Source organism: Adiantum capillus-veneris, chromosome 19, assembly GCF_014529385.1.
Source record: "Adiantum capillus-veneris isolate H3 chromosome 19, ASM1452938v2, whole genome shotgun sequence".
Taxonomy (NCBI): domain Eukaryota; kingdom Viridiplantae; phylum Streptophyta; class Polypodiopsida; order Polypodiales; family Pteridaceae; genus Adiantum; species Adiantum capillus-veneris.
The window spans coordinates 123,887,673-123,902,058 of NC_140949.1; the positions used below are offsets into that span (position 1 = coordinate 123,887,673).

General features: G+C 43.5%; 1 protein-coding gene across 5 annotated transcripts in view; it reads right to left on the reverse strand.

Moving 5' to 3' along the window:
- LOC147434792 (uncharacterized) overlaps positions 1 to 11,701 on the reverse strand; it is a 29,286-nt gene extending 17,585 nt beyond the window's left edge. For all 5 annotated transcript variants that reach the window (XM_086491209.1, XM_086491208.1, XM_086491207.1 and 2 more), the window contains exons 1-3: positions 10,770 to 11,701; positions 10,103 to 10,645; positions 9,450 to 9,862 (exon numbers count right to left, since the gene is read on the reverse strand). In XM_086491209.1, the coding sequence (XP_086347335.1) occupies positions 9,450 to 9,862; positions 10,103 to 10,645; positions 10,770 to 11,565 (1,752 nt within the window). In that variant the 5' untranslated portion in view covers positions 11,566 to 11,701. The remainder of the gene's footprint in view (positions 1 to 9,449; positions 9,863 to 10,102; positions 10,646 to 10,769) is intronic.
- Positions 11,702 to 14,386: the final 2,685 nt, after the last annotated feature.

The window sequence follows — 14,386 nt, forward strand, 5'->3', positions numbered from 1 at the left end:
TCTACTCCTAGTTACAGATACGCGAAGTGCCATGCCAAGGAGGACCCCTACACTTGGATAGTCACACCCCTTCGCACAAAAGACATGTCTCTTCACCAAAAGCCACACTCCTTCAACGACTGGTCACACCCCTTCGCTCTTCGCCCAATGGTTGCAACTCTTCGCCGAAAAGATGTGTCTTTACGTTAAAGTCGTGTCTCTTCACCAGAAGACGTGTGTTTTCATTTGTGTCTCTTCGTCTCCTATATAAGGATCCTATTGTACTTTCAGGCAATCGTTCAATCAATCAAACATAGAGTCTTCTAAGTCTTATTTCTGAGTCAAGTTAAGTTTCTTAAGTCTTAATCATGGGTTTAAGTACTTGATTAAGGATTAGTACCTTGCCCTACCTACTTTTGTTGGAAAGTCACTTAAAAATAATAAGTGAAAATCCCAATAAATAGGAAAATAGGCTAAATGCACTAAAAAATTCCCCTAACTGATGCTAATGGATTCTGATAAGAATTCCGATGATCATGCTGTGTGCAACCGGAGGATATGCATTTATGCTAAGTGACTGGGCATGCACGGTCTATGAATAGACTCACAAAAGTGCCAGATCATTGCTAATCTAAACTTGACTTGACTTGACTGAACCCTGCTGTGGTGTAGCTTGTCCACGGACACATAGGGTTGGGAGGTGTCACGTGACAAGATCCATCAGAACAGATTCGAGATCTAGGGTAAGGGGCTAGTAAGGTTACGGGGCCCAATAAAGGCACATTTTTAAAGCGCATCTCAAGGCCAATTAAGGCGCATAGAAATTTGAAAGAAAACGCTCTGCACGAAAAAAGCTTCGCCGTCGCTATTGAGGGAAGAGTGTGCACTGTTTGGCACGCACCACAACTGCTTTCGGTCTCTTCATGCCGCATTAATGGACCTGTGCACACACAACAGGAGCATTCATCAGAATTGGCTAACAGCAGGAGTAATATTCTGAAGCGTACAACAAACTCTAGATTTATAAAGAGCAAATTTATGTTCCGTTTTCATTCCAGATTTAAGAAAACGATTAAATAGAAAAGGTTTGCAGCTCATATAATGATTTTTAGAACATTGCAAAGCTCAGAAACTAATTTAAAAAAAGAACCCAATCGATCAGAAACAATTTCCTCAGAGCCTCCCTCCAAAACCTAGTTCCCTCCATCAAGGAAGCCACTTTCAAAATACAGATTCCCTCCTCTAATCTACAAGAGCATGTCTCACACATTAACTACCCTAATCCAAGAATTCAAAATATGACCAATCATGCTCTATTCCTTTGAGTCTTGCCTCAATCCATGCTTTTTACGCTGGACCAATCAAAACCAAGCTTCAACCCTTTAAATAGTAAACTGAAATCCCATACACAAGGCACAACCCATCTTGAATTGCTGCTTTCGTGACTTGCCATGCCTATTTCTCCACCCTTATGTGAATGTTTGTCATGCCTCTTGTATAGGCACCCAACACTTTCACCCTTCTTATGCACTCAAATATTAGTTGATAGGAAAGGAAATAGAGTATGTAGATGTGGTCAAGTGCACGTTAGACCATCAGCCCTTTGCACTCGTAGTGTTGCCCAATCAAAAGTGTCAAATATCATCACAAAAACCCCTTCAAAGCCCATAGAGAGAAACGACGAGTCACAAAGAAAAGCACCTTCTCTTGGAATCATAGAGGAAGAGGACGCTTTGGACGATTTGTTCAACAACGCAAACCCAAGTTGTTCACTCGAAAAGAATGTACGAAGAGCTGAAAACAATGACATGGAGATGCATCCGAAAAAACGCTTTCGTTGCGTGGACTACGCTTATTTGCTGATATGAGGTAATAAATAATTTCACCTTCTTTGCATGGATCAAAAAAACCTTGAATAATAACATGACATGGTTATTTTGTTGGAATGTTTAGGGTTTAGACAACCATCAAGTTTCTCTAAAAGTGTGTTATCTCCATATTTCTCAGCACTCTTTCCTTGTGTTTTTCAACACAAAGCCCCATCTCTTTCTTGCCTTTTCTCGCCCCATTCTCTCAGCTATGCCGCTCACACGCTCTTCGTTCAAAAAGAAGAGAGGAAGACAGCCTGGTTTTGTCTCCAACAAGCGTTGCAATGTACCTAGTCCTACTTTGATACATAATTCCTCTTCATCTCTCGCACCAAAGAGAGAAACCAACAACAAATCCACCTGCCAAAGATGTTGCCCATGCAAAAGTGAGAGCAGACTCACCACCAAAACGACGCCGCTTAAAATGGTCCGAGGAGGACATGGCAGCTCTTGAAGCACATGATGGGGGTATGTCATTACGGGAATGCAGTCGTCAATTTGGCATGAGTGTCAATGCAATCAAGGCATGGATGGAGGGAAGGACCAAGACAAAGCGCAAAGGCCCAACAACAATTATTCCGCCTCTTGAAGAGAAAGCATTGGTCAATTGGGCATTCCAAATGCAAGATGCCGCTCATGGGGTGACACTTGGTAGCTTAAAGCTTAAAGTGGTTGAGCTTTGCCAAATGCGGGCAACACCTTTTACAAATGGAGTACCAAGCAAAAGCTGGTGGGATTCATTTAGGCGCCGCCATCCCGAGATAACATTCCGTACATCACAGGCACTTGATAAATCAAGAGCTATTGCATTACGTCCAGAGGTGCTTCAAAGCTTCTACAACAACCTTCGCATCATGTATCGAGAGCATGACTACCCACCAAAAAACATTTGGAATGCAGACGAGACAGGAGTGCAAGCAGGCAGAGACAAGGGCATGAGGGTGTTGGCTAAGCAGGGCTCTAAGGTAGTGTATGGAATCACCCCCGACTCTAGGGAATGGTTGACCATCTTGTGTTGTGTAAATGCAGCAGGGAGTGCATTACCCGGATACTACATCTTCAAGGGAAAGAAGGCAATGCAAAACTACCTGATGGAATGCGAGGATGGAGCTGTGATGTCAATGCAAGGCAAAGCATGGATGACTGGTCAATTGTTTGAAGCTTGGCTTGATCACTTCAAAGCTATGTTGCCATCTCCCCTTACACCAACACAACGTCACCTACTTATAGTAGATGGCCATGGCAGCCACACCCGGTTGGAGGTGGTTGAGAAAGCATCTCAATGGGGACTAGACATAGTCACCCTTCCAGCCCACACCTCTCATAAGCTACAACCTCTTGACGTAGCTGTTTTCAAGCCCTTCAAAAGCAACTTTCAAAAAGAAAGAAATCTCTGGCAGCTAAGAACCTTTTCCACTCAAGCCACAAAAAGTGAGCTAACAGGAGTAGCCTCTCGTGCTTTGAGGATTGCTTGCACAGAAAGTAACATAATGGCAGGCTTTAGAGCCACACATATATGGCCTTTCAACCATCAAGTAATAGACCTTTCATGCATGCCGTGTGAGTACATGGATGTACACATTTCAAGCAGCACAACAGAAGAAGAGCCAGATTGTAGTCAGGTGCCATGCTCGGAAGAAGAGCCAGATTGTAGTCAAGTGCCATGCACTCCAATGGATGATGTAGCATGTGATGTGGCAAGTGTCTTGACTACTTTAGGGGCTGACCTACCACCTCCTCCGACAAACCCTAGTGTGATTGAAATCCTCAAAGTGCCACATGAGAATGTCACAATAGGACAAGTGCAAGGAGAGGCCTTCGTGGACTACACCAATTCTCTTATCCTTACATCATCTCAATACATTGAAAGCATGAAGGCAAAGCAAGCCAAGAGAGAGTAACTAGACCAGCTTAAAGAGGAACGTCGAAAGCAAAAGGAGCAAAAGCGCAAGGAGACTATGGAGTTAAGTCTTCATCGAAAGCAACAAAAGGAAGAAGAGAAGCTGAAAAGGGCAGCAAAAAGACAGTGGGATGCTCAACAAATCCAATTTGAACACCAGATGCGAGCTATCTTATGGGAAGGAGAGACTCCCCATGCACCGCTACATCCTCTACATGTGCCAAACATTTGGCAAAAAGCTCGAAGGGCAGCACGCTTACAAGCACTTCACTTGAAAAAAGCATCGAGGAAAGACACATGCTCACAAGATTAACCTTGAATTCAGATTTTCAACTAAGTTTGAATTTCAGATTTTGTCAAGAACAACCTTGAAAACTCAATTTGAATCTCAGATTTTCAACCCAATTTAAATCTCAACTCAATTTAAATTTCAGGTTTTGTCAAGAACAAGCTCAAGCTCAACCCCGAATGCAATTTTCTCAAGAATCTCAAAATCGTCGCTCAATTTGTATCTCGGATATTGTCTCAAGCTCAATCTTAAACACAGACAAGCACTATTAAATGTCAATTTTAATATTTTTGTGTGTGTGTGTGTGTGTGTGAGTGTGTGTGCGCGCGCGCGAGGAATTAGCTCAATCAAGCTAGCAGAAGTCAAGAAATTGTATTCCAACACACAAAAAGAGCAAAACGCAAACTGTTCTGAGTGAGTTTGGTAACTCACTTGGAAATCGTGGACGAAGAGCCTCCCTGCTGGTTGACGAACCTGGTTGCGGTGCTCTTCTTTCTTCTCCTCGCTTTCTTTGGACAGCCTCCTGCGCCAACCAGCTACTCGATGTGCCTATACTCGATAGCGTGTGTTCTGGGATTGGGGGTCAACGTGGCAGCAATGGGGGCGACAGTGCATCCCTTTAACGGGACTTTTTTTAACAGGGAAGCTGGAGTTGGCCTTTAAAAATGCTCCCAAATGTTGCTTTATGGATCCCCAATTTTTTGTATGGCATCTGTACGCGCAAACTATGCCATGCCACACCTAACATGAAAAAATTTATGCATGAGTCTTCAATGCCTTGAAGTTTGGTGTGACAGTACTGGCCCCCCTACCCTATTGACTGCCCAATACGGAGAGGAGGTTTGCTCGCGGTTGCAGACAAGTTCATCACCCGATTCACCCTTTTTCCCTACACCTTTGACAAGTTGTAGATGGAAACCGCTAAACGACACAAGTTGCAGACTGGGAAGCGTTTGGTTGTATATGACCACACCATACATCCACCCACAATTCACACCGTGAATTGGGCCTCTTGCTCCTCTTTTCCCGTCAATTCGGGTTATGCTGTCACAAGGCGGGTACCACGTGCCAATAGAAAAGGACAGACTGAACAGACTTTTAGCACTTCAATAACAACTGAACTGAAAGAGAGAGACGACACGCGACACGGAGTGGCGGAATTCCACCCCAGAGAGTATTGGCCCCAAACCTTGGCACCCCTTTCGGTATTTCTGTATATTGCATCATCAAAGTACAAGCCGGTACTCCAGACTCTGCACCTTCTCCATGAAGCATGCCAGAGAATGAGCCCTAGCCTCATATTTAAAGGCCCTTGGCCTTAAAAGCAGTTACAGTAAAAAGCCTTTAAAACTCAAAAGCTTCTGGTTCAAAAGGAAAGCCAAAAAGCTGCCAGCGCAAATTACAGAAATCCGTACAACCTGCCACGTCAGCATGTCGGCACAATTTTCGGAATCTATCTACTGCCTTTAGGGTTAGGGTTAGGGTTTCTGCAATTTTAGGGTTAGGGTTTCCAAAATTAGGGTTTGCAAGTTTTAGGGTTAGGGTTTCCAAAATTAGGGTTTGCAGGTTTTAGGGTTAGGGTTTTCAGAATTAGGGTTTCAGCAGTTAGGGTTTCTGGTAGAAATTAGGGTTTAGGCCCCTCGGCCACATTGTAAGTTGACTCCATTCATTAGGCTTTGACACGTCAGCAGTTTGTTACATCTCCCCTTCTTGAAAGAGAGTAATCGTCCACGATTACAGTATATCTACAAAACAACTCAAGTTAGTTCAAAAATTTCCGAGGGACAATCAGTTTGCTCTTTTTATTAAGGAGTTAGCTTCTCCTTTCTGCTCTTTTGATCAAGGAGTTAGCTTCTTCTTTCGGCTGTTTTGATCAAGGAGTTAGCTTCTCCTTTCTCCAGATCGGAACTCTTGATATTCCGGCATAATAAAATTAGCCATCAAACCCAGACCGTACTGATCTTCCACGGGTGTCTTGATGCACTAAAATTACATACCCAGGCAATCTCATCCAATTAGGAATATTCAGTTGTTGGCACATCACAATGCAACACAAATGCTCACATATGCATGTTACAAGACATAGAAACATAAAGCCGCCGACGAACACTCCTCCCGCATAACCTAACAAGGTCCGGGCCGGGAGATATTCAACAACTCCCTCATCACTCCTCCTGCATAACCTAAAAAGGTCCGGGCCGGGAGATATAGAGGCCTTTTACAACCAAACGTCCCCCAGACCGCAGCCTGCGTCGTTTGGAGGTGCTGAGAGTAACCACTGCTCAGACTTCTTAATACTCCTCCTGCATAACCATCCAGGGCTGGGCCGGGAGTCAAACAACAATTATTTTACAAGCATACAACCAAACGCTCCCCATGCATCGGCCTGTGTCGTTCGGAGGTTTTCAACTTACAACAAAACGCTCCCCAGGCATCGGCCTGCGTCGTTCCGAGGTTCAAACAATACCAAAACAGTATTTCTCACTACTCCACCCGGGAGTAAAATCACCAATCATTGAAACCAGTATTAAAACCAGAGTCAAACAATTCAAATCGGCACCAAGACAGGTTCAAAACAAATACCATCCATTTCAAACAAATTCCAAACAAGATCACCAAACAAGATCAAACAAAACTCAAACTTAAAAAGCAATCTCGACATCAGTCGAGCTCGAAAAGTCGATTGACTTTCCATCTTGAAACCTGCACCAAAATTTAGAGTTAGGTTTCTTCCATGAGGTCGTAGCCGAGCACAGCATGGTCCGTCAGCTCTTGGACGAACAGTGTTACTTTGGCAACGATGGTAGTCCCAAGATAGCAATCGCACTAAACCTCCAAGGTCATTTGCTCGTGAAGAGACATCTACTGAGAGATGTCGAGAAATTTCAAGTTATAATCTGCTAGGGTTTCCATGGCAAGCATTTCAGGATACCCCACACTTCCAGAAGTTGCACTCCAAAGGAAGATGTCAAAAACCATATAACTTCGGGCAAATTTATTTTTTTTCTTGAAAGCTTCCCAAGTACTTGGAATATGCTGCTTGTGTAGTTGTAGACATCAACATCTGCATGGCACTGCTTCTAAGAAAAACAGTGACTTGAAACAAATATGGATCCTTCTCTTGCAAGTGATCTTAATTGGCTTATGCTCTGTAAGACATGAGCGGTGAAGACGGGAGCGCGCCCATGCGCGATGAAGTATGGGTGGGAGTGGCTAATTAGCCCGGGTTGGAGGCCGAAGATACCTCACATAATAATTCCAATAGCTCTGTCTGCTCTTTTGTAGGACCGGTATGCTTTCAGAAAAGCACACGCCTGATGCTCTGATACCACTGTCACAAGGCGGGCATCACGTGCCAATAGAAAAGAACAGACTGAACAGACTTTTAGCACTTCAATAACAACTGAACTGAAAGAGAGACGACACACGACACGGAGTGGCGGAATTCCACCCCAGAGAGTATTGGCCCCAAACCTTGGCGCCCCTTTCGGTATTTCTTTATATTGCATCATCAAAGTACAAGCCGGTACTCCACACTCTACACCTTCTCCATGAAGCATGCCAGAGAATGAGCCCTAGCCTCATATTTAAAGGCCCTTGGCCTTAAAAGCAGTTACAGTAAAAAGCCTTTAAAACTCAAAAAGCTTCTGGTTCAAAAGCAAAGCCAAAAAGCTGCCAACACAATTTACGGAAATCCGTACAGCCTGCCACGTCATCATGTCGGCGCATTTTTTGGAATCTATCTACTGGCCTTAGGGTTAGGGTTAGGGTTAGGGTTTTTGCAGTTTTAGGGTTAGGGTTTCCAAAATTAGGGTTTGCAGGTTTGCAAGTTTTAGGGTTAGGGTTTTCAGAATTAGGGTTTCAGCAGTTAGGGTTTCTGGCAGAATTAGGGTTTAGGCCCCTCGGCCACATTGTAAGTTGACTCCATTCTTTAGGCTTTGACACGTCAGCAGTTTGTTACATATGCCACATTATCAATTTGTGACAGTTTCCTCGTACAAAGACTTATCCGGTCATAGGGCCATTGCCATTTCTAGAGGGAGACATCCATAACCACGAGGACCTCTCTTACAGCTTCCTCACCATCACAAGTTTGAGCCATCATTGCCAGCCATCGGAGGAGTAATGCGCGGGAACTCAATGGCCTCTCCCTCGCCAAGCAACAATTGATAGAAATATTGTGTTGTGCATAATGCCATAAACTCATACAACTTGCCAGCACAAGCCACAATTCCCATTCAAAAGCTTTTCATTTCTGTTCCAGCTAGGAATTTAGTTAGTAGTATACCTTAACTTTAATGGCACTTTCTGATGAGAGACACCCTCATTGATTGTACCTTGTGATGGATTCATGGACGACCCTTAAAAGGTGTTGAATCTCTTACCTCTTTCTTTTTCGTGCTCACACCGCTATGATTGCAATCTCTCTGACAGCTTTCCCCTCAGCTTCTTATCACGAGTTTCTTGGTTCACTTTGCAATTTACTGATCCCACCAAAGCCTCAGTGAAAAAGATCTAATTGGATCAAAAAGACAGCTCCTCTTGGTACAATACCATAGGGACTACCTCCTCCCACATGACGGGATTCAAGCATGCAGTGTGCACTAGCAATTTAGTAGAATCCAAATACTGGATGTAACTAGGATAGTAGTGAAACATCTAGGATAGTAGTGAAATGGCCATGCAGCCGGAAAGCAACTAGGAATTACCGGTTCCTAGGTAGACCAAATGGTCCAAGGATTGTTTGCATTTATTGTACAGGATACATGACAAAGGATCTGACTTGGGCATTGACACGCTCCCATGGAGCCCCCTAATTGTGCTGGACGACTGCTCCTCTTGGTCCAAAACAATAGGGACTATCTCCTCCCACATTATGGTAATCAAGGGCACCATAGCAATCAAGACTAGAAACCTCAATACCTGCCCCCTACCCCCACCCCCAAAAAAAAAACAAATATATAAATGGGCAGGGGTCTTGCCTGACCCCATATTGTCCTCCATGACATGCAATAATGGAGTCTCCCCCTAAAAATCCCTACGGTGGGCACCCTCCAAACTGGGCATCAGAGAAAAAATATCCACACTTTAGGACAACCAAACATCTACAGAACACCTCCAGAAACACGGGTCTGGTTATACATGGCACAGATAACCAAATATGAGAAAACTGCCGCATATATGCCGGGCACAGTCACTTCACTCCCCTTAATCTGCCACTAGGAGGCACCGGGGCTCTAGCAGCTCTGCCCAGAGAGCTGAATCTTACGTCCTCACCTTCCCCAACGTTAAATAGTGCCATTCCGTTTCTGCTTTAGTTTCTCTTTCACTCTTTCCCTCAACATGCTTGTGACAGCATGCGAGGACAATTAGCCAAACAAATTTTCATGAAAAACTGAGGGTTAAAAATTACCTCAACAGTGTGTGCAGTGGGATTTCGATCCATGATACTCTTCTTGCTTCGCCTGTCCGGAGGTCCTTGCATAACTCCTCTATCCTGAGCAATGTTGATGTTGACATTCTCAGATAAAGGTTGCATGCCTTGATTCACATCATTACCAGAAAAGGTCCGTTCACGTGCTTGCTCAACTAAACCGCTGATTTTGGCAGCTTCCTCGGCTATTTTTAAGGCTTCAGGAAGAGGATCTTGAACTACTGCATTTAAACTTGCTTGACCATCCTTGAGCTCTATTTGTGCTTTCAAGATAACTGGACTTTCGAGGCTCACATTCCCACAAACTGTTACATTCTTGTTAGTATCAAGACAGAGTGGAGCTAGTATGGGTCTCTTTCGAGCAGTTATGGTCTCATTTAGACATGGGGACCCTGACAGATACAAAAAGAGACGTCATAAAGGTCGTCACAGTAATACCCACAAAACATATCCAGCCATTAATCATGCAGAAACTGTGCACTGCAGGGGTTCTTTATTCTATGAGCTGGCACTATTTTGTCACACAAGGTGCATATGCATTGATATCAATTCTCTTAAACAGGCTTGCATTGAAATCCCATATATGACCAAGCAAATATGCTTAGATACACTGTAATAAGCATCACCCTCACCTGCCCATGGAGGAGGACTTAGACCTTCCTGCTCTTCCTCCTCGAGGTCTTGAACACCCTCATCTCTTGGCTTCTCTCCCATGCTCAAATGTGATTTGTTGATAAGAGAGGAAGCTCTTGTAACTCTTGATTGAACTGTCTTTTCTGCCTGCAAGACATCCCTGCTGACACTTGGTAATGTCACTTCTGTCTTTTTCTTCTGAAGAGATGTTGGTATCTTCCTCTTCCTTGGTAACACAATATCTAAGTGGTCATCTGTGTTCTCTGTTGGGCAGCCCAAGGAGATTCTTGCATGCTTCCTGGCAGGATGCCTACCTCCCACATCAGGTTCCTTCTCCAACTCCTTTGAGGTTGACCCATCAACAAGTTTCGACTTCCCATACTTGTTAAGTATAGAAACATTAGCTTCCTCCTGTGGCTTCACTGTTTCATCAGCATCCTTCCTGCGCTCAAAGACACCCATTGGTCCATCTGCAACTGACCCTCTAGCCTTCTGAAATCCTTCGGCTAGGGCTTCAACTGCGGACACCTCAAGGGGTCTAACTGAGAACAAGCCAAAAAAACACACATAAAGCAAAACATTCCAAAGTAGCTTGCCAGCAGGTTGATTATCTAATCACCTATTCAAATCATTGCCTTGTCAACAGATAGGCGTGGATTGCATTACCTGGTGGCAACTTTTCAGATTCAAGTACCCCTTCTCTTGTGCCTAGCAGATCACCCATCGAAAACCCATCAGGTACATAGACACCCTCCTTGAGATTCTGTGCAACACCCTCCAAAAAGACAAGTCCCACATCCAACCATGCATCATTGAGAAAGCTCTGCATCATTCGTACCACAAATTCCCGTTTACGAGTTTTGAGCAGGTTATGGCGGAGCTCAGGCTGCTTCATCACGGCCCACAATTCCTCCTTCAACTGCTTGTGAACATCCCTATCCTCATCATCTGCGTCTTCACTGTGCTCAGGTTCTTCGGTATCCCCGGCGACATTGCTCCAATACTTCTCAAGAGATTCATAGAATTTGGGCCAATCATCAGACTCTGCACGAAGGTACTGGATAGTGCATTCAACGCGAACAGCAAGGTGGAGCATCCAGAGAGAGAATTGATACAAGACAGTGTTTCCATTGCTGTCGGTGACGGGAACCTGAAAGTGAGAGGCGCGGTGCTCGGAACGGTAAAGAGAGGAGAGGGCAGACATGGTTTCTAGGGTTCGATCAGTAAGGTTGTCCTCAGAGAGATCAAAGGAGAGGGATTTGAGGAGCAAGAGGCGTTTCAAGTGAATGCTGCTATCCGGGAGTGGGTAGGCGGCAGCCAGGGCTCGAAGAAGGCAGCTGTTGCTACAGTGCTTGAGCAGAAACTCCCAAATCCACTCCTTGCACATGCCCTGCATAATCACATCCTCTTTTGACGGAGCCCCTCCCTCCATCAAGGCCCTGTATGCCGCTTGCACAGACATGTTCGTCTACTACATACAACAGTGAAGTATGTTAGCTTCTTTTTCACCTAAATTCAATCGATGATCGATCTGAATTTGTTCGGGAAAAGTGTGCCTGGGCCGGTTGAAAAACGAACCGGCGGGAGGGGGAGAAGGAGAAAATCTGCTTGAGATGGTTATAATGCAAAATTTCTAAGGGAATTTTGCATGGTTATGAAATTAATTATTCCCGAACACTGGATCATCATCAACATCTCTGATGTACATCTTGGGTTTATTTTTGAAGGTCGCAGAGCCCTTCAAGACCCTCACGACTAATTGACACGCTCCTCCTTAGTGGGGATCAATGGTCCTTGTCAAAAGGTGCAGGCGATGTTCATCCACGTCGTCGGATCGAGGATGAGCTCAGTTTGTGATCGCAACGTGATCATCATGTGATTTTGTCATAATCACAATGTGATCGCCATGTGAGCTACACATGGGGTGTGATCCACGAAAACGTCAAAATCTGAGATTTGATTTTTATGTTTCATTTATGCATCAACTATTATGTCGCGATGAATAGCTTAATGGTAAGGCATTGGATCAACAAGTTTAAGGTGGGTGAGTTCAAACCCTACTATCCCACGCGAGTGGCGTTTTTTTTTTAGGCCAAGAAGAATTCTTAGATTCTTAAATTATTCCCCTTGTCCATCAGACGGCCCTGGATGTTGCACACCCTTGATCCCTATGGAGAAAAAGGTGGCAATTAGTTTGGTGGCTTCAAGACCACTTGTGATATGGAAAATTTTTTAGGATTTGCTTATGAAGGGTTATTTTAAAAAATTGCCCATAACTCCAAGGTTGCACTTTTATTTACGTGATTTGATACATATTTTTTTGTTGAATTTGCTTTGAAAATGAAGTGTAGATTTGGCAATTTGTATTTCGAAGGGCAGGGCAATTTTTTTAAAAGTGCCCTTCATAAAGAAAGGCATGTTTTAAGCTAGACCTTTCATAGAAAGTAGAGGTCCACCTTGCAAAAATGAAGGCTATGTACAAGAATTATCAACTATTAATTAGGCTCTTGAATTGGTAGTAACTCATGAGGTGCTTGTGCCACTGAGCACTGTACTGAAATCTGGGTGTGATCCAACTAGATCGCTCTATCTAACTGGCTAGTCTGCAAATGCGGCTACCCTCTCTATTCCTTTGTGGTTAAACAACATTTTGTGATGCCAGTTAGTTCCAGCGCCACTGTGTAAAGACTTTTACCGCTATTGTAAGCCTTGAGCTAAGTATTTTAATGCTCACTATGCTTTGCTTCTTGCATTGTTGCTTCAAGAAAACAAAAATTTTCCTTTCTTCTTCGTCGCTACCTCCTAGATATGCGTTAAATTTTATAATGCTATCTTGTAAGAGTTAATACATAACATTGTGTTGAGTCTTTTGCTCAATAGCTTACCTTCTCCAACTTAGTGTGCATTGTACAGTATAGTTCACAGTCTTCACAAGCTCTCTTCGATTTCCTACTGTAAGGTGCAAGCCTTAGCTCCTCCAAGAGCTCGTGCATGCGAGGGGGATGATAACCGCCCCTCCCCTTAGCTTTGATACCAGTTGAAGAGTGTGTGGGAGTAGGGAGTAGAGAGTAAGGAGACATAGTGTGTGGTGGAGTTCAATAGTGAGCAAGAGACAAAGGAGACATAGTGTGTGGGTGGAGTTCAATAGTGAGCAGTATTTCAATGACCCCTTATTCTATAGATAAGAAAGAATAGAGTTAGTAGATGGGCTAGTGGTTGTCTGATCAACCGCTTGGCCATTACCCTAAAAGAAATTTTCCATGCATGAATTGCATCAAGATGTGGATGCATCAACTATTGAAAATATAACATCCACTTGCATCAAAACCAAGTCATCAACAACAATGACTCGAACCTCAAGGATGCAAAAGAGCCGACTTCAACCACACACGAATACCATAAATCATTATCAAATGTGCATAATGTGATACTTTGACGTAAGCTAGTAGCATAATTGCACAAGAGAGGCTCTCAATAATGGAATGCAGAGCTGAATTTCTAGCTTGTTAAGCAATTTATGTGCTTTGTGAGATCAGCACACATGGCATACATATTGACCAAAACATATGAGATGTGCTACAAAAAATTTGTACAATCAAAATTTGATAAATTTGATGTCACAAATGAGTTTGGAGTGTGCCAAAACCTCAAAAATGAATCCAAGGTTGTGCAAAACGGAGTTCGAACAAAAATGCTCTGGTAAAAACAAGATTTGACGTTGTTTTTTACTGTAAACATCCAGTCTATGCATAGCATTTAAAAAACCATGCATGATTTGCAAAAAGTTTCTTTTGCAAAGTTGTACACTGCATCAACACTAGTAGGGAAAGTGGGAAGTTTCTCCAAAAATTCTTTTTTCAAGGAGATACAAATTTAATAAAAAATGGGTTGCATATATGTGTGCCTACACACACATCCCTCTTCTCACACTCTACACTTGCTCTTCAATCTTCAGCTAAAGACACTCTTTTGAGCTCTTGATGCCCGACTCTTGGATCCAAAATAAAGCTTCAAATCTCCATCAGAAAGCCACAACAACAAAGAGCATCGCCATCACTATGCTACCAAGATCGAGCCACAGTTGGCTTTGATACCACTTAAAGGTAGGAATACACATGTGTGCACCATGAGTGAGAGAGAGACGAGAGAGTAGACAGTGAATGGGATGGAGCTTTGCAACAATGTAGTGTGAAATTCTTTATTTTCTTAGTGTATTATAAACAAAATAATGAATGGTTTTGTTAGTGGGCGACCGGACACGATTGGGTACAATGGTCCTTTAA